Below are 20,479 nucleotides of genomic sequence, written 5' to 3'. Positions count from 1 at the left end.
GGCACGTAAAATTTCCCACTTCACTGAAATAAACAATCTCCATCCCACCAGCTGAAGAGGGGATGTCAAGTGCATTAACAGCAAGAAAAAAATGCAACAGAAATCCATAAATTGTTAACCTTTTTAAAAAATCTTTTATTACCAAAATAGAACTGCACGGCATTCATAAAATATATTTGTAAAGTACATCTCAGTTTTAAAGTAATCTCAACCACAATAAATTATATTTAGCATTCAGTTAATAGTTAAATGTTGTATTAGAGTGTCGAGGCCTTTGAGGGTACAAAGGAAATATATTAGAATAGCAGCAGGAATGAGGGATTGCAGATTTGTGGAGATAATAGAGGAAGCTGGGATTGTTTTCCTTTGAATAGAAAATGTTAAGGGAAGATTTACTTGAGGCTTTTTTAGAAGTTTGAATGATGAGAAATTGTTTCCACCGACAAGAAGTTCAGTAAGCAGAAGACCCAGATTTAAGATAATTAGCTGAAGTACTGGAGGAGCGGGGGCAAGTGAGAGGCATTTTATTTTAGGCAGTGAATCATTATCATCTGAAATACACTGCCTGAAAGAGGTTGGAGGCAGATACTATGGTAATTTCCTAAAGTGAATTGGATATATATTGAAAAGGAAAATGTGTAGCATTAGAGAGAAAGAGTAGATATGTGGGAATAATTGGGTAGCTCTTTCAAACAGCCAGTACAGATACAATAGATGGGTTGAATGGCCTCCTTTCGTTCTATTGCTCTGACTCAATATGCTAAAGTTTACTAGCAACTGCAGTCCATTTTGTTTCAAATAATTTCCCCATTTCTTTTCTTGCGATGTTTAGTTGTGTTTTTAAGAGTGGGAATTGTAAGAATGAAAAAAGGAAAAACATTTTGGGGGCGATTCTCCCATCCCGCTGTGCTGCTTTTGCAGTGCAGTGAGCTGGGAGACTCTCGTGGAGGCTGTTTCGCAGGCTCCCCGCAGGTCTCCCAGCGCCGTTAGCTCCGTACCAGAAATCGTCGCGGAGCTGCCCTAATGTATTAAAAATTTAATTTAAATACAATTTCAAATGCAATTAAAAACCAATGAAATCTCCGGGAAATCAGGGCTGTGGGGGAGGGGTCGAAGCTGGCCCCAGCAGGCCAGCAGACAGGGGCTGGGAGACCGGCAGACAGGGGCCATTGCGCGTGTGCTGATCTCGGCACTGACAGATCGGTGCATGTGCCATGTCCCACTCAGCGCTCTGCTGCAGGCCTCTCCAGCAGGAATAGGCCCTGCCTACAGATTTTTGGACTGATTCACACTAACACACTCAGCAGTGCACAGAGTGTGGGAGATTTAGTTTGAAACTCTCGCTGAAAAAAAACAGCATGATTTACTGTTTGATACTTTTTTTTGGAAGGTTCCTCTTTTCCTCGATACTTTGGGAGAATCGCCCCCTTTATTTGTAAAAATTGTAGCATGGATTCATAATGATGTGCTAATTTCAAATTCCTCACTGTTATTTTAGGCCTCGTACAACAAAAGGAAATTGTTGATTAAATTAGTGGGAGGTATTTGATATAATCTGTTCAGTATCTTTACAATATAAAATTTGTCTGTCTCTATTTCATTAGATACATTTACCTTAAAAGTCAGTGCCTGTTAAAACAGCAGAGGAATGTGATTTCAACACACTTTTATGACCATGGACATTGTATAGAGTAATTTCTATGCTACAGATAGCGATTCATGGCCATTACTGCAGCTCACTATTTAAATAAGTTGGCATGGTTCCTCTGCTAAAAGTCTTCAATAAACTACAGCAATGAGCACCATTCTTCTACACGCAATTCAATAACAATAACCAGTTCATTGCTGTGTATTGCTGATAAGTGGCTCAGCAATAATTTTCCACAGTTCCTGGAAGGAAAACCAGAAAAAAAATCACTAACTATTGAAAATGAAAGTACACGGTGGCATTTAAACAAAAGACAAACAAATTGAAGAATTAGTATTGTATAAATCATATCACACTTGACATAAGTCATAAGTTGTGATGTTTCCTTGCAAACAGGTACAAATACCATAACTTTTGTGGTTATGTAAAATGTATGTTAGACTACTGGTAATGCACTACCACACAACTGCAATTGGAATTCAAGCAATGGCAGCTTTTATAGCTGGGTCTTATCATTTCAAGTTGCCACTCTGCAAAAAACCATACTATTTGGCGTTTCATATATATTATTGTATTTTCTTACACAAAATGTTTCTGAAACAAAAGTGAACATTAGAAACACAGAAAATAGGAACAGGACGAGGTCCCTCGAGCCTGCTCTGCCATTCAATATGATCATGGCTGATCCTCCATCTTAATGCCATATTATCTCTCTCTCCCCATACCCCTTGGCACACCTTTGCTGCCTAGATATTAATCTATTTCTTTAAATATATTCAGTGACTTGGCCTCCATAGCCTTCTGTGGTAGAGAATTCCAAAGGTTCGCCACCCTCTGAGTGAAGAGGGGCTAAATGGTCTACTGCCGTTCCCAAGTAACTGCATATCTAACCCTCTCGTAAGGCTGCTGTAGAAAACAGCAAACATTATTAACCTCACTGTCATTTTGATAGAAAATTATGCCTCAATAGTTCTAATATTCCTGCTTTCCATTCCTGATCACTAGCAGCCCTGATGCTTCTTGATGATTACTACTGAATCTGCAGGAAGCTTTTGTTGCTGCATATTACTTATGCTAATTTTCTCTCCTGCTTCCTCTTGGCCCTGCTAATTTTTAAAAATAATTTTCCTTTTTTTTATAGTACCAGCATTCCTTTTTATCTGTTCTGTAACTGCTAAAAGTTTCTGTTTTGCTGAAAATTTGACTTTATCCCCATATTTTCCCATTGACCGTCAGTCTTCAGTACATCCCTTTTCTTTCCTTCAATTTCTTCTTGAAATAGACTTAACCTGTTCCCTTTTCAACTCCAGTTAAGCATTTCCTGTTGCTACTCTCTGACTCCATTTGCCAACTGTTTGATACTTTTTTTTTGGAAGGTTCCTCTTTTCCTCGATACTTTGCTTCCTCCTCCTTCACATCTCATTCAATTCTCTAACCTTAACTGATAGCCTGAAAAATTGATAAATCATAAGCTTGCGTTCTTAGTGTTAGAATGTAACCTGTGACAACTTTGTATTGGATGTAATGTGACCAATGGTAACAAGCTGTAAGGGTCAGCTGACCCAGTAAACCATGGAACCAATTACAGAATGACGTGATGGTCAGCTGACCAGCTGACTCACTATAAATAAGAACCTGTTGGGAATTGTGGGAAACTTGGATTGGTCCAGGGCAAGGCCTCAAGTTTGGAGTAATGAAGTTTCTTTATTAAACCCTTTCCTTGATTTATAAGTTGGAGTAAGTTTTGTTACATTTTTATTGCCTTCATTTGAAGAGTTCCTTCTGAAGAAACAGAATAATAGCAGTATAAATTGTCACATTTGTGCGGCGTTGTGTTCTGCTGCTCTCCCAATCTGAAGTTTAAAAGGTCTGTGGAAAATTGCCACAGATAATCAAAAGGCCAATAATCAGAACACCAATGATTCAAGTTCCCCAGAACTGAATTATTCCATATTCCACCCCCCCCCCCCCCACCAAAGTTTATTAGCACTTACCAATTGTTCCACTCGTTCATAAAAAAGAAACTGTGGAAAAGTAAGTTTGATGGCTTCCACAATAAATTTAGTCTTCCCATCATTAATGTTTTCCAGGTCAGCCAAACACAATCGGAAATGATCATATGCATCACATGTCACATCCATCTTTCTCAAGGTAAAGTTTAGCCTGAAACAAAATTACAATTGAGCTTTACCAAATGATCTTGCTCTAAATTTACTGCTAGCGAAATTTCTAACAATCCATTAAAGTCAGACATCTATTGATTTTATGATGAGAATACTTTGGTTGCTTTGCTCTTTAATAAGAAGATGCACAAATGTCCTTATAAGGATGTACCTAGCTACTCAGATCTCTTTATATGACATTACCTTTGGGGAAAAACAAATCTTTACAGACTTGGGAGTGATGCCAATGGTGCATACTGAGAGAAATGTTTTTCCAATACATACTGTCAATGGGCCAGGTTTCCTACTGTTAGTAAATGCTTGGAAAATTATACATAAATGCAATTGCTCTTGCCACTGCATTTTTTTGTGGCAAAGTTTATTGCTTGCATCAAAATTGCACTGGCTTGTTCTAACTCTCTTTAATTTCACAAAAATGGTGGGTTTGGACAGACCTTAAGACCCCACAAAACCAAAGTGTTAAACTAACAACTGACCAGTACAGAATCATTTATATGATGTAATATTATATTAACATGTTAGTGCAATTAGGCTATCATCACATTCCTTCCTCTATTAAGAAGGTTAACAGATGGCAAAATAAGTTTTAAGGATATTTCACCGTTTGATTTGTCCCACCTTTCCCATGTTTGATGGAATGGGCTAATGTTGGGTTCCTTTTCATAATAGACTTACGAAAAACAAAACTTTTATTGCATATTACTAATCAGCAGGGCATCTATGAACCATGGGGGTGCTATCTTGTCTGGTCAAAACAAAACCTGACAGGTTTATTGGATGGGTCCTGTCATGGTTTGCTCATGAGGTTCTTGCTACTAAAAAACATACCCAAAAAATCTGGCTTGCTGAGTCTTGCAGGAAGAAGTAATCTCCCCCACATCATGTCTATCAGCGCCCATACTCCACTCTAGACTACAGTGTCAAAGTGTCAATCTAGAAAACTAGCAAATTAGGAAGCAGCTTCAAAAAATGTTTGACAATTCAAGAACAGTCCTATGATGCATGGTTATTCTGAAGATGCAGTGGATCAAAGGCTTGTCACAACTGAAGCTGAGGACACATCCCATATTACATCACTTATTTGGCAAATGATTGTGAGAAGTCATGTGTTTTTCTCCTCATTCCCAGTTGAGATGATGCATGTACTATGGATCTGTATTGGTACTACGGCTTTTTGATTTGATTTATTGTCACATGTATTAGTATACAGTGAAGAGTATTGTTTCTTGCGCACTGTACAAAGCATACCGTTCATAGAGAAGGAAAGGAGAGAGTGCGGAATGTAGTGTTACAGTCGTAGCTAGGGTGTAGAGAAAAAGCAACTTAATGCAAAGTAAGTCCATTCAAAAGTCTGACAGCAGCAGGGAAGAAGCTGTTCTTGAGTCGGTTGGTATGTGACCTCAGACTTTTGTATCTTTTTCCCAATGAAAGAAGGTGGAAGAGAGAATGTCCCCGAGGCAGCGGGAAATGTAGACAGGCTTTTTTGTAAACTACAGTTTGATGTACAGTAAAACTTGTTGGTGGAGATTGCTGAGAATACCAGGGAAACGAAAAGTTATGCTTCAGCAACTTGGGAATCTCTGATCACTGAAAGGATTTGGATCCCCTGGGTAGCAGCCTTCATACTGAATTTTATAAGCTATTGCATCAGTCAAAATACTGTGGACAACAGCTTATTGTGCCAGTCTATTTTGATTCCTTTTCGAAGACGGCTTCATCAAACTGTAGTTTACAAAAAAGTCTGTCTACACTTCCTGGTCAAGACTACAAGCTCCATCTAGAGAGGAGGGCTCAACTGCAACAGGCAGGTGAACATGAGGGCACCTCAAGGGTGAAGACACACTGAAGGTGTAAGGAAATTAGATAATTATTTGTGGCGCTTCTCGGCCTTTTGGCTAAGATCAAGTGTATGGTCGGCAGCCCATGGTCGGCCGCACTTGGTCGAGGTCATTAGGTTACGCTGAGGCTTCATATGTTTCATATGAAGCAATTTTTAAAAGCGGCATCTCGGCCTTTTGGCTAAGATGCAAATGAGCTCAAGTCTTGGAGGAGTAACCTCCCCCTTCTCCAATCAGCTTGGCTCATGTAGATCAGGCCCAGGACAGGGTGGTTTGGTCGCTCGCCCTGTCTTGTCAGCCTGGATCCGAAATGTCTCAACTTGTTGAGACTCTGAATTGGATTTGATTTGATTGAATTGGAAAAGTATTAAAAAAAAATTATTTGTGGCCACAGCTGCTAGACCATTATTGTGGAGGGGAGACTGCGTCGTCTGCCTCCTCACACTCCACCCAAGATTCTTGCCTTAAAGAAACAATCTGCTGTACTTTTTCATAAGCATTCCAAGCAGGCAATCACTGAAGAATTTTATATTAAGATTGTAAACCAGGTAGTCCATTTGGCAACAGTTACAACAGGGAAAATGCCAATGGACACATTTAAAACAATTTGCAATTAGCGCCTCAACTCTATTTTTTACTATTGCGCAGGTGCTGCCTTTATGTTAAGACATGTTCAAGTGATTCTTCCACTGTCGCGCAAATTGGTTCATTTGCTTTGCAGGACAGATTCCAGAACAGCACAAAACTGCTGTTCATGTGGATCTTGTACGATGACAGCTTTCATTTCTGACTGGAAAGTCTTTGGAAGGCCCTGCTGGGCTTCACTGCTAAAAATACAAACGTTGCTCTTTAAAAGAAAAGCTCAGAGAACAGAAATAAAATTAAGAGTTGTGGTGCAACCAAGAGCTGACAGCACTTCATTCTGAGTTGCTTCTGCCTCATTTATTTTACACTGCAGCTGCTGTATGTTTCACGTAGGGATCAAATGCAATAACTCAAAGATCATTTTCACTCTAGGACAGATAAGCATCATTTTACAAAAAACCAATAGACAATTTTGAATACCTGATTCATTATAATCAGATGTAAGAAAGGGTCTGTTTTAAAGGCAATAGAATTAAATGCTCCAGGGATCCAGAGATGAGAATCCACTAATAGCATTGCACTCGCTACATGCTGCAAAATGCCCACGTAAACTTCAGAAAAAGACTTTGATTTGATTTATTATTGTCACATGTATTAGCATACAGTGAAAAGTATTGTTTCTTGCGCACTATACAGACAAAACATACTGTTCATAGAGAAGGAAACGAGAGAGTGCAGAATGTAGTGTTACAGTCATAGCTAGGGTGCAGGGAAAGGTCGATTTAATGCAAGGTAGATCCATTCAAAAGTTTGATGACAGCAGGATAGAAGCTGTTCTTGAGTCGGTTGATACATGACCTCAGACTTTTGTATCTTTTTCATGACGGAAGAAGGTGGAAGAGAGAATGTCCGGGGTGTGTGAGGTCCTTAATTATGCTGGCTGCTTTGCCAAGGCAGCAGGAAGTGTAGACAGAGTCAATGGTTGGGAGGCTGGTTTGCGCACAGTGTCATGTTTAGCTTTGATGTTCACAATGGTTAGACAGCTAGCCAGTGTTCAATGTCCAGGTTCACACATGGAGAATGGCCATTTGGACAAAGTACAGAAGGATGATTAGCATCAAACAGAATAAGAATAAGAATAGTCAGAGTGATCATCTACAGGACAGGAAGATTGGAGAAAAGGGAAGAAAACTGGCCTGGGATGTAGATCAAGGACACAGTTCAGGCTGTATTTACAACAAGATGCAATCTATTTATGATAAGTTGAAGTATTTTCCTCAAACAAATGAAATGAAAATGTGGTGCTTCAGGTTTTTTTTCTTGCATAACAGAAACAGTAGATAGGTTCACTGGATTTCGAGGAAAAAGATTCGGGCAATACTATAGATTTTCTCAGCAGGAGTGCATTGGATGGTATGCAATTCCTGATCCCAGCAGTGCTGCACACCTCTTTCCATTGGACCTGCCTGAGGAATGTACAAAACTGAAGGTCCAGAGCTAAGGTGGAAAACTGGTTAACAATCTACTGTGCTCCTGGTGGCAGAGCCTGTGGCTGTATCTATGCCTGATAGTTATTTTCAAAGTCCACAAGTTCACTGGCAGCGTTTTTACAGAGGTCCAAGTTTTTACTGCTAATGCTCATCTCACTCTGTAGTGGCGTAGGAACAAATGAGCAGCCTGCTTTGGGACAACTAACTGATCAAACCTACAAAGATTGAGCGAGATAGCCAATAATTTCTAATTAATAGACTGCTCAACCCTAACTCTAGTAACATCACTGACATCCCTTTTCATTACGATCCAAATAGCCATAATGCTCAACATCCAACATTAGGGAGAAAAAGAGAAAAATAAAAACAAAAGTATATGAAAGAGGGGGGGGGGAAAGTATGAGTAGACAAGGATAGAGATATATGTGAAAGCAAAGAGAGGAAAAGGCATAAGAATGAAGGAGGAAAGCTCAACAATAGTGCATAAAAAGACAGGAAGAGTTTTAACAACACCAGGTTAAATGATTGGAATCCAATCATTATTCTGTAAATTGAGTTTGTGTCTCTGTATGCCCTGTTTGTGAGCATTTCTCCACTCCACCTGACAAAGGGACAGCCTGTTCCGAAAGCTAGTGGCATTTGCTACCAAATAAACCTGTTGGACTTTAACCTGGTGTTGTTAAACTTCTTACTCTGTTAACTGATTTGAACAGTAGCACTGACAAACACTTCCATTAAACAACTTTCCCCTTTGGCAGGAAACTAAGAATATGGCATGATATAATTATGTTTCTCTACTTATTCTATGTTTATTAATGTTAGCAAGAAGGAAGAATGCTGACAGCATTTTTTGACGTACAATTAATAGCATTGTACATTAGTTTCTGATATGTTTTCTTGCAAAATTTTCACCAGAACACAGATAAGGCAGTTTACACAACATACACTCATCAGTTCCTGTGAATTTCCTTTTTAGACTTACCTTTTCTCTACAGAAAGATAAATGATGCTCCGATTTTTCAGATTACTCAAAATTCTGTAGATTGTCTGAAAAAATGCATCTGTCAAATCATCATCATAGAATACTGCAATAAAAAATAGAAAGGGATATACTTAATAGAGGGTAAATGGAACTGGGTGCCTCACCCACATACTCGATGTTCACACTAAAAATGAACACCGCTCCAAATGACTCCACTTCAGGTGTTTAAGACCACTTGACAACCAAGTGCAATATGTTGATTAGATGCTCCAATGCAATATGTTGATTAGATGAGATACTGACGTAAAATCAGTGAATCAATTCAGAATCAAAGGTGTAAGAGGAAATGAAGTCCCTATGCCATGAATGTGTGGTACTTACTCAGCATTCTTGACCACAGATGACAGTTAGAGTGTTATCTTCCAAGATTCTGGAACAGTTCCTACAGATTGGAGGGTAATGTAACCCAACTGTTTAAAAAGGGAGGTAGAGGAAAAACAAGGAATTATTGGAGGGCCGAATGGCCCCTTCCTGCTCCTATTCTCTATGTTCTTATGTAAAGCATTATGGGAAGGTGTTTGAGATTGGATCTGTGCATTTTCTTTGAAGGATTACAGAATCAGCACAATACAGGTATGAGTTTGCAGACAAACTGACAAGGCTCCCTCACCATTATTTATACAACACAGAGTTTGCTTTAACTGATGTTCATATGATAATTAGCTCTGTAAATTACTCTCATGCCTCCTGTGTGATAACGAATTTGGCTGGGTAGATTCTGAAATGGATGGGCACCTCTTTAGCCTCTATTCTGAAAGCTTACTTGAGATACATAAAATGATGCACTCCTTCCCAGCTTAAATTATTCTTAGCCTGCCCTTTTGGACAGTCATAGAATCCCGACAGTGCAGAAGGAGGTCATTTGGCCCATCGAGCCTGCACCGACAACAATCCCATCCAGGTCCTATCCCTGTAAACCCATGTATTTACCCTGCTAATTCCCCTGACACTAAGGGACAATTTAGCATGGCCAATCAACCAAACCCACACATCTTAGGACTGTGCAAGGAAACCGGAGCACCCGGAGGAAACCCACGTAGACACGGGGAGAATGTGCAAACTCCACACAAACAATCACCCAAGGCTGGAATTGAACCCGGATCCTTGGCACTGTGAGTCAGCAGAGCTAACCACTGTGCCACCGTGCCACCCCACGGAGAGGTTAAAATAAACTTTCTACTCTTTTTTAAAAAAAGGATGTTCCTCAATGGAAAGCAACAAAGATGATGTTAGTAATTGTTATTTGCCGAAAAAGGCTCAAAATTGAATGGGCAAAAATGGAAACCTGTTACAGGCATAAACCAATCATCATAAGACCATAAGACATAGGAGCAGAATTAGACCACTCGGCCCATCGAGTCTTCTCCGCCATTTAATCATGGCTGATATTTTTTGCATCCCCATCCATGTGACCAACAGTATTTAGAAAACAAGAATAAAATTGTATTCAAATCTCTGCAAATAACTTGTGAAGAAAATGCGGAGAGACAAAAACAGTGGTTAAAAATAGAATAGAAAGCCAACTGGCAAACAAGATAACTAATCCAGAGCAATAATTAGACACTCAGATAAATGGCAGGAGGAAAAAAACATTAGAGACTTGTCTGAAGTTACGATTTTACTAATGGGGCAAGGCAGATGACAGCCTTCTGAACCAAGCCATAACTGGCGAAACGCATATTTCCCCTATGGGATTAAAGTGGTAGTTGCAATGTGGATACAATATTGGCTAAGAAACAGAAACAGAAAGGCGGCACGCTAGCACAGTGGTTAGCACTGCTGCTTCACAGCTCCAGGGACCTGGGTTCGATTCCCGGCTTGGGTCACTGTCTGTGTGGAGTTTGCACATTTTCCTCGTGTCTGCGTGGGTTTCCTCCAGGTGCTCCGGTTTCCTCCCACAGTCCAAAGATGTGCGGGTTAGGTTGATTGGCCATGCTAAAAAAAAATTGCCCGTAGTGTCCTGAGATGCGTAGGTTAGAGGGATTAGTGGGTAAATATGTAGGGATATGGGGATAGGGCCTGGGTGGGATTGTGGTCGGTGCAGACTCGATGGGCCGAATGGCCTCTTTCTGTACTGTATGGTTTCTACGATTTCTACTGAATAATGATGAATAGTTATTAACCAGAAAGGGGAGAAATATACAGTGAAATCTCCCAGGGGTCACTAATGGGACTGCTGCTCTTGCTGATACACATTAATGACCAGGACTCTGGAACAAGGAGCATAATTTCAAATTTTGCAGGCAACACGGACTAGAATTGCAGTGAACAGGCGGATAGTAGGAGACTTCAGGAGAATATAGACTGGCGAAATGAGGGCAAAGTGATTAAGACAAAAGTGCAACAGTAATAAATGTTTCGGCTTTTAAGGTTGTGCTGGACAGATTATGTGTGCCGCATGGATTGTGGAAGTGACAGAATGACAATTTGGAGGGCCATATTGGAGATGGTGGAGTTTAATGGAAGCTCTATATAATAAAGTACAAAAGGCAGATAACTGAATCATAGAATCCCTACAGTGCAGAAGGAGGCCATTCAGCCCATTGAGTCTGCACCGACTCTCTGAAAGAGCATCTTACCCAGGCCCACACCTCCCGCCTTATTCCTGTAGCCCCGTGCATTTACCTTACCAATCCACCTAACCTACACATCTTTGGACACTAAGGGACAATTTTAGCATGGCCAATCCACCTAACCTATACACCTATGGACTGTGGGAGGAAACTGGAACACCCAGGGGAAACCCATGCAGGCAAGGGAAGAACGTGCAAACTCCACACAGTCACCCAAGGCCAGAATTGAACCTGGGTCCCTGGCGCTGAGAGACAGCAGTGCTAACCACTGTGCCACCAAAACACCCACAGTGGGAACTGTGGAAACTGGAATAAAATTAGATGGTAGGATTGAATGGAAGATCTGAGTGATAAAGGAGACAGTATTTAGTGGCTCTTGAGTTGTGCTTGGGTTTGAGTAATTGACTTAATCTCAGCTTTCTTGGCCAAACTGGATAAGGCAGGAACAACATAGCAGGGCATGTTTTTGTTCATCCACTTAGAGGGTTCTAGTGGATCTCCTGCAACACTGTTCAAAGTGAAATTAGAGGGTGTGCAATTTAGAAAGCCAGGAATATTATACAATCTAATCTCCAATGTATCATTTGCTGCTAAAGCTCAGCTAAAGAGTAATTGCTGCTCCTTTCTGAGACACTGCTTGCAATATTGAAATAATGGTGAGAGTATCCAACACACTGTTATGAAACAATAATTTGCACAATAACTTCTGCTGACTTTACAAGCAGCTGAATGTGGAACTCAGAAAGTTGCCACCCGAATTGCTCCTCCAGTAGTATTTCATAGAATCCCTATAGTGCAGAAGAGGCTATTCGGCCCATCGGGTTTGCACCGACTCTCTCACAGAGTATCTTGCCCATGCCATCTCCCCACCCTATCCCTGTAACCCTACACACTTACCATGGCTAATCCATCTAATTTACACATGTTTGGACACTAAGGGGCCATTTAGCATGGTCAGTCCCCCAAATCTGCACATCTTTGGACTGTGGGAGGAAACTGGAGGACCCAGAGGAAACTGACACAGGCATGGAAAGAATGTACAAACTCCACACAGACAGTCACCCTCGGACGGAATTGGACCCGGGTCCCTGGCGCTGTGAGGCAGCAGTGCTAACCACTGTGTCACTGAGATACACAGCATTAAAACTCTTTAACTGGTGTGGAGTTGTTGTACTTAGACGATGCGTTCCTACAGCAGGAAGATTTAGGGATTACCCATTCAATGTTTTTCTCTTTCTTTCTATTTGTCTGTGTACATGGTTTGACACTGAAACTTCCTGATTCAGATTCTGCACTGCTCATTAATGATTCTTCAATCTGATTGGTAAATCACATGGTTGCTTGCCCCATTCACTGAGGGTTCTAGATTCCCTGCAGAGGCAGCTGTGGCCAAATGGCTTTCTAATTACAAAAGTCTCCGGTGCAAAAGAGTCTGTGGGAAAATATAATTGCGACAAATGGATAGTGTTGTTCATTCGCCGTTGGCTGTCATTCTATTCACTGCAGCCATTTGGAGCATGGCACTTTGTCAGACATTAATTTTTCAATATAATCGTCACAGGTGACCATTTCTTGAGAGGGTCCTTAGGTTACAATACAGAATACTATGATTTTGAGTGTCGGTGTGAATATGAATGCTGTGGCTCAGGGCTGGAATTTTTGGGGCGCTATAATTCCCACCGTGCACCTCCTCCCGAATCCCCCAGACCTGGCTAAAATGTCAGTGGTGAGCCCACCCACAATCCTGTCAGCTGTTCCACAGCAACCGGACAGTGGCAGCAGTGTTATAGCGCTTTTGTCGAGACTTCTGCCCCTATCTTGGGAGGACGTCACATTTTAGAGAGTGGTCAATTGGATGGTCGACAGATCTGTATTTCCAGCAACACCGGGCAGGAGTGGTGGCCACTGCTGGGATTACAAGCAGTCCTGAGAAAGAGCATCCTGGATTCACAGTAAGCAGATTCAGTGGCATCATCCCGTCAACTGTTACGTTTCTAGTAAGTTCCACAACAGAATGAAAGATTTGTGGATAATAGGTGGTATAAATAGATGTAGGAAAAATAACACGCAGAACATGAAATATGCATAGTTGATTCTAGAAATCAGCTTACTGCCTCACATTTATACAATGCCTTTAAACAAGGCAAATTATCAAAGGCACTTCCTAGAAGGGCGGCACGGTGGCACAGTGGTTAGTACTGCTGCCTCAAAGCACCAGGAATCTGGTTCAATTCCTGGCTTGGGCCACTGTCTATGTGCAGTTTGCACATTCTCCTCGTGGGTTTCCTCCAGGTGCTCTGGTTTCCTCCCACACTCCAAAGATGTGCGGGTTAGGTGGACTGGCAATGCTAAATTGACCCTTAGTGTCATGGGGACTAGCTAAGGTAAATGCATGGGGTCATGGGGCCTGGGTAGGATTGTGGTCGGTGCAGACTCGATGGGCCGAATGGCCTCCTTCTCCACTGTAGGGATTCTATGATTCTATGAAGGCAAAAATGGATGCTGCCTTAAAGGAGATAATGGTCTGTATTTCACTGCACGGTTGCACAGTGGTTAGTGCTGCTGCCTCACAGCGCCAGGCACCCAGGTTCGATTCCCGACTTGGGTCACTGTCTGTGTGGAGTCTGCACGCTTTCCCAGTGTCTGTGTGGGTTTCCTCCGGGTGCTCCGGTTTCCTCCCACCGTCCAAAGATATGTGGGTTAGGTTGATTGGCCATACTAAATTGCCTCTTAGTGTCAGGGAGATTAGCAGGGTTATAGGGATAGGACCTGGGTGGGATTGTGGTCAGTGCAGACTTGATGGGCTGAATGGTGTCCTTCTGCACTGTAGGGATTATATGAAATCTATTTCTATGAAATCTATCTCGCGGTGTGCGCTGTTAGTTAGACATCCTTCTACTCAAAAATATTTTGCACCATAACCTGCCGGAATGAAGAAGCTGATAAGAGGCCATAACTTCCTCAGGACTGGCAATTGAGTCGGATTTTCGCTCCACTCGAAAGTATTTACCTGAAAATCCAGCCGATCCTATCTTTGCCCAACCTTCCGACTCAGGCCGGGCAAGACCTATGCAGTGCAACCTGTTATCGGGGCCTATTGTCAAAGTTAGTTCTGTTGCAGATAAGTAAGCCACACCCACTTTTTTACAGCATTAGCAGCTGTGAAGCAGGTAAGTTCAAAGGTCTTTTGACAAACTAGAAAAATAAGTGAATAAGGTGAGTGGGTAAGATTTGTGAGGTCAGATCTGTTGGCGGGTGGTTATAGTTGGGGAGGTCGGGGGCGAGACCTTGGGATGGTTGTGGGGAGGTTGGTAGCTGGACCGTTGGGACGGGGTGGGGGAAGAGCCCTGTGCGGGGGTGGAGAAAGAGTCACGTGGGCAAGGGGGATGGGGGTGATATTCTGGAATTGGGGGGTCCCATGGAGTTGAGGGAGTAGGAGAAAGAGTTACAAGGGGTGGGGATTCCCATAGGATGAGTGTGGTGAGGGGGTTGTGAGGGTGGTGGGGGAGTCTGTTGAGGATTCAGGGGTTGGCAAGAAGTTGTGTGGGGTGAGTAGTCAGGGGTGGGGAAGTTTTGTTGGGTGTGGGGGAGTCCTGTGGGGTTTCGGGGGTATTTTCTGAGGCCAGTAGGAGGTTCAGTCTGTACAACAGCTACCCAGAAGCTAGAAGTGGTTTTAATCCAACTAACTTTTCTGGGTAACTATTGATGTCAGACATTTGGAGCTGCCCAAAGTTAGTGATTTAAATCATATTTCCGAATGGTTCCCAGTGGAGGGCAATTGTCCATGGAAAGTTTGTACTTCTCGGGCAATTGCAGAGGAAACCTTATTTAGGAACTTCCAGTGTGGAGGGGTAGGGGATGTCCATCACATTTTGGGGTACCCCCCTTTTACATTGACCTGAGGCTTGGAAGCTAGGACTCAAGGTCATGGTGAGGGGAATGGGGCATCAGGGACCTGACTGAATGGTGGAACCAGCAGTGCATTTCCTGCAGATTTAGAGGTGGAGAATGAAACAGAGGTCGAGGGAGAAGGAAACTGGTAAATGAGAGTCAAAACAGGTATAGACTGAGAAATAAAGAGGAGCATTTTTAAAATCGCTAACAATTTACAACATGAAGGAATGAAGTGGAACAGTTTAAACTGTTCTCTTTCAGGACCAGTGATTGTCCTCAGCTAACAGTCTGAAACATTACGGTTTTGCGAGTTGGTGTAAATATGAAAGCTCTGGCTCTGAATGTTGACACTGAACATCACTTTTTTTTACACTAAGTTAAAAAACTACAGATCCAGTGAGGGTCAGAGAGGTTCATGGGCATTTCATTAACAATTATCATATACTTCAACCCTAACTTTCTGTGGCAGGTTTAATGGGAAGTTAATGTATAAATCCAGCAAGTTCTTAAAAGTAATGTGGAGGTGAAGGGTGTGGTGCCATTTATGTAAATCTAACACAGAATAGTATAAATCAAGCAGCAAGTTCGAGAGATTGGCAACTCACTCACACTTTGGGGGCGGGGGGGGGGGGGGCGGTGAACTTACCATTGCGCCCTTGCCGGTTGATAGGCTGGGCGAGCCAGTAGGATCGTGCAAGATCTGAGAAATCAGGGTTGTGCCCAATTTCATGCCTCTCGCGATATTTCTGGCACCAGATGTCACTCGGGCGATTTAAGCCCCGACCCTCCCCCACAGGGCAGAAACTAGATTTGAGGGGTTTTTTTTGTCTAGGTGGATAAGATTGCAGATTTGAACTCGCCCAAAAAACAGATCAGAAACTCTCCCATTTTCAGGCTCGCCCTGGACTTAAATTTTTTTTCGTAACATCGCTCCCTTTATTTCTTAATCCTTTGAACTTGCTGGTTGATTTAAGCAGGCACTATTATTCCATCAAGATTCAGCTGGTTAGGAAGGTTGACTAAAAGCTTGGTCAAACCAATGAGCTTGAAGGAAGATCTTGAAGAAGATGGAGGTGAAAAGATTTAGGGAGGAAAATACAGATGATTGCATCCAGATCAATTTATGATAGTGAAATACGCATTAATTTTAAGTAATAAATAGAATAAAACCCAAACAGACGCCAGAGTGTGACGACTAGGAGATTTTCACAGTAACTTCATTGCAGTGTTAATGCAAGCCTACTTGTGACACGAATAAATAAATAAACTGTAATTAAAGTAAAATTAAAAAGTTTTTAAAAAATAAGAGAAAGAAGCCCAGCTGAAGTTTGGCTCAGTTTTCCAGGCAGTATATAATAATGATAAAAGAAATAAGTTATTATATCTGGTCTTCTGGTGATCTTAAGAGGGGCTGTAACCAGCTACAGGCTGCTATATATGTATAAAAAGACACAAACATAATGTTAGAAAAACTTTGCCCTTCTATGTATGGAAAGATTCTGGTTTATTTCAAAATATTCAGAAATACATTGAAGCATTTAAAAGTTCTGCAGTACGGACGTTTTAATACAAAGATATATTCATAAAAACCTCCTACCATCAGCCGCAAGCAGCACATTGGTATAATCATACAAATGAGCTATTTCTTCTTCTGACCAACAATGAGGGTTCTTAGTGTCTGAAATAAAAGAGATGGAATAATTTATCCAGCAATTCCCACGTTAAAAAATACAAATTGAAAGGAAAATCAAACAGGAATATGGCAATTATTGATGGCAACATTAGCAGGCCAATAATTAATGCATTAACTATTACAGTTTACTCTACATTACGCTATTAATTTAATTGACCAGTAGGCAAAAGAAACTATTGACATGGTCAAAGAGATGGCAAAATTGGTGAGCTGGAAAGTTTCAAGAATGGCCATCCGATGGCTTCACACAGGAAGTGGGGGAATAGTCACAGCGGTAATGACTTGCCTTTATATAATCTTGTTAATCTGAAAAATATCACAAGACACAAGGCATAAAAACGAGTCTGGTCAAAATGTTAGGTTTGCAAGGAAGCTCTTAAAAGAAGGAAAGGGGAGGTGGAGAGTTTAGGGCAGAGAATTCCGGAATGTGGGACTTAGGCGGCTGAAGGGGATAACTGCTAATTTTAGGGCAGGATTGTGGGACGCACAAGGAGTTGGGAGTCAGTAATAGGGTTTAGTGGGCGCGGGGTTTTGGGCTGCATATTATCGAGACGAGGAAGGGCAAAGTCATGGAAGTATTTGAAGAGAATTTCAAATTTGAAGCATTAGAGAATTAGGAGCCAATGAACATTAAGTATTGAATTGTTGGGCAAACAGAATGTGGTGAAGGCACAGAAGAGGTTCCGATAAGCTGAACTTTGTGGCGAATGTAGGGTGAGAATAATCATGTCTGGAACTGACAAAACATTCAAGGCAGGCTTGTCCAAGGTAGGGGCCCATGGGTATTTCTGAGTGGCCCGTCATGCCCTCTGAGGTAACTATCAACGTTAAAAATTCCTGGAAGGAATTTCATAAAATGCGCAAAGCCTGTTCAGCCATGGCTGGTTTCTCCATGCATTAGCTGCTGATAGGTCCCATGGCTGCTGTATGGAGTGAAACCAGCCTGAGATAAGCACAGCTGGTTGGCTGGTGGGGGATGGACTTGCAGGCAGAAGGTTGGGGGGGGGGGGGGGGGGGGGGGAACCCCGACAGTGGGCTGAATTTGACTGGTTCGTCCATCGATAGGCGGGCAAACTGGTGCAATCGCGCAAGAACTGAAAAATCAGGATCACGCCCTATTTCTCACTTCTTGCAATCTTACAGGAGCCAGATTTCTGGCGAGAGACTGTATAAATTATTTAAATATGTATTGATGCTGCTTTACATGTGTTTAGTGAGCTTGGTGCTCAATCATCCGGGCTCACTTGCCTTTATGACCAGGCTGGGAGAGGTTCTCTCCGGCGAGGAAAACACCTGCTCCCCATGAACAGGGAACTGTCGTGTTGGTCTTGCTGGTAGAACTGGAAGCCAGTAAAGCCCACTGCAGAAGCCTACGGCAAGTGGGGGGGTGCCCTTGGGCCAGCCAGCCTGGCACCTTGGCAATGCCCATCAGGTACCTTGGCACTGCCCATTGGGCAGTGTCGGGTGGGCTTTTGGGGATGGGGCCTGAAGGGGGCAGGGCTTATGGGGATGGGGCCAGGCCAAGACAGCTCAATCGGATGGGGGGGGGGTCCTGCTGCCGCCCTGTAGGCGATCGGTATGGGGGGGGGTGAGAAGGAGGGGGGGCACGATTAGTCTGGGAGGCGGAGGCAATATTTCCACGTGTGTGGGGCTCGCGATCAGCTGTGGGCCCCCGTGATTGGGGGGAGGGGAGCTGTGTTCAGGCTGGTTGCAACAGCAGAGGCATCACAGCTCTCTCTCTGTCAGACCGCTGCTGTTGCTATTGCGCAATAGCAACAGCAAAGGTCTGCACATATGCAACAGCTCCCCCTGCAGGCGAGCTGGCAAATTAAGCCCCGCCCACTGCCTGTAGCAGCTAGAAATGGTCTAACCGATTTTTTCATGCACTATATGCACAAGACTGGACGTAAAAACTCGCCCAAAAAACGGATCTGTCACACTCCCATTTTCATGCTAGCGGACACTTAGAATTATTCTCGTAATTTTCTGCCCAATGTGTCTCGTCCTCCGGACTCGACCTCCATTCCGGACTCCACTCAGCCCCCCGATCAACTTGGGCTGCCAGTCCGGACTCGACTGGGCCCTGATCTCAAAGTATTGAATGTTGGCTTAAACCTGCAGGGGTGCTCAGTAATGGTGGGCCTGGCCTTGGGAGACCTGAGTTTTTGCTTTAACTGGCAAGTCTACTCTGTAATGGCGGGGCTGAGCCCTGGGTGTCTCAATTTGAGTTGAGCTGGGCCCAATTGCTTTTTGTGGAGCGAAGGGCAGAGCACAGATGCAAGGGACACGAAAGAGGGTGAGGAGATATCCCAATCGGGCTTTGCCATTGATCTCTTTGAGGAAGGAGAGGGAGGGGTTTACTGAGAACTTTATCATGGTTGTATTGTTGTGTTTTTTCATACTGCTGTTTATCATGTACTTTTCCCTACCCTTTTACAGAGTTCACTGGACTTGCAGATCAGAAGAACAATTTGGAGTTAGTTACTGATTAAGGATAGCGAGCACCTCTGCACCAGCTGTGAATAAGAAAAGGAGAGCTGACTTCAAAAGGCCAAGTCTTCAAAGCCTCCTGAACTGATGAAGTCTTCACTGATATACGTAAAGTAATGTGCTTGATATGCCAGGAGAAGGTCTTCAAAGAATAATATCAAGCGACATTTCATTACAAAACATGTGGGCAGATTTAACAGCCTCAGAGGTCAGGCGGAATTGACCGAGTGCAATCACGGAAGCAAAACATCACCAAGCAGCAATCTCTCTTCAAGACTACAACCCAGACGTCTGAGACTTCGATCAAGGTCAGTGTTTTTTTATTGCTGAAGCGATAACCAGGAGAGGGAAACCACTTTCTGATGGGAAATTTATAAAAGACTGCTTGGGTTTGTTTGCATCTGTGGTATGTCCTGATGAACTGTCAATGGGAGAGAAAGCTAGCCTTTCATAACAGACCATTGCAAGAAGGGTGGCTGGCCTAGCAGCCAACATTCAGAGTTCTCTAACTGAAAGACCCAATGCCTGTGGGTTTTACAGCCTGGGACTTGACAGCATGGATGTGAGTGATTCTGCTCAACTTGCAAACTACTTAGAAGAGTTACTAAAAAATTTGAAGTAATTGAGGAACTGCTGGAACCCCACGCAACGAAAGGAAGAACACCGGGTCAAGACATTCTCAGCGAAATGCTTCAGTCTTCCTGAGGACAGACTTTGCGGCCTGATACTGATGGAGCTCCTCCAATGATGGGCAAGCACAATGGATTGGTCAGTTTGATGATCAAATCAGTGGCTCAGAAAGTCATCACACATCGGTGCATCATCCACCAACAGCAAAGACCCTGGAGATGAGACATGTGATGGAGAAGGTTATTTAAACTGTCAACTTCATCATGTCTAAGGATCTTAATCACAGACCGAGCCTTTCTTGCAGAGGTAGGCTTGCAGCATGAGGATGTGATTCACTTCAGCCAGTTCCACTGGCTTCTCAAAGTGCCCACACTAGCCAGATTCTGGGCACTACATTAAGAGATAAAGTTCTT

The 20,479-nt window shown here is 42.7% G+C and overlaps 1 protein-coding gene across 5 annotated transcripts in view; it reads right to left on the bottom strand.

The window, feature by feature from the left end:
• Positions 1-120: 120 nt before the first annotated feature.
• The window catches only part of mettl22 (methyltransferase 22, Kin17 lysine), a 62,757-nt gene continuing 42,398 nt past the window's right edge, over positions 121-20,479 (bottom strand). For all 5 annotated transcript variants that reach the window (XM_078240391.1, XM_078240393.1, XM_078240389.1 and 2 more), the window contains 4 exons: positions 16,851-16,931; positions 8,727-8,829; positions 3,643-3,811; positions 121-1,890 (listed from right to left, as the gene is read on the bottom strand). In XM_078240391.1, coding sequence (XP_078096517.1) covers positions 1,840-1,890; positions 3,643-3,811; positions 8,727-8,829; positions 16,851-16,931 — 404 coding nt within the window. In that variant the 3' untranslated portion in view covers positions 121-1,839. The remainder of the gene's footprint in view (positions 1,891-3,642; positions 3,812-8,726; positions 8,830-16,850; positions 16,932-20,479) is intronic.

Source organism: Mustelus asterias, chromosome 23 (assembly GCF_964213995.1).
Source record: "Mustelus asterias chromosome 23, sMusAst1.hap1.1, whole genome shotgun sequence".
Lineage (NCBI taxonomy): Eukaryota > Metazoa > Chordata > Chondrichthyes > Carcharhiniformes > Triakidae > Mustelus > Mustelus asterias.
Note: the sequence above shows the minus strand (reverse complement) of the source record. Positions and strands in the feature narration are given on the sequence as shown.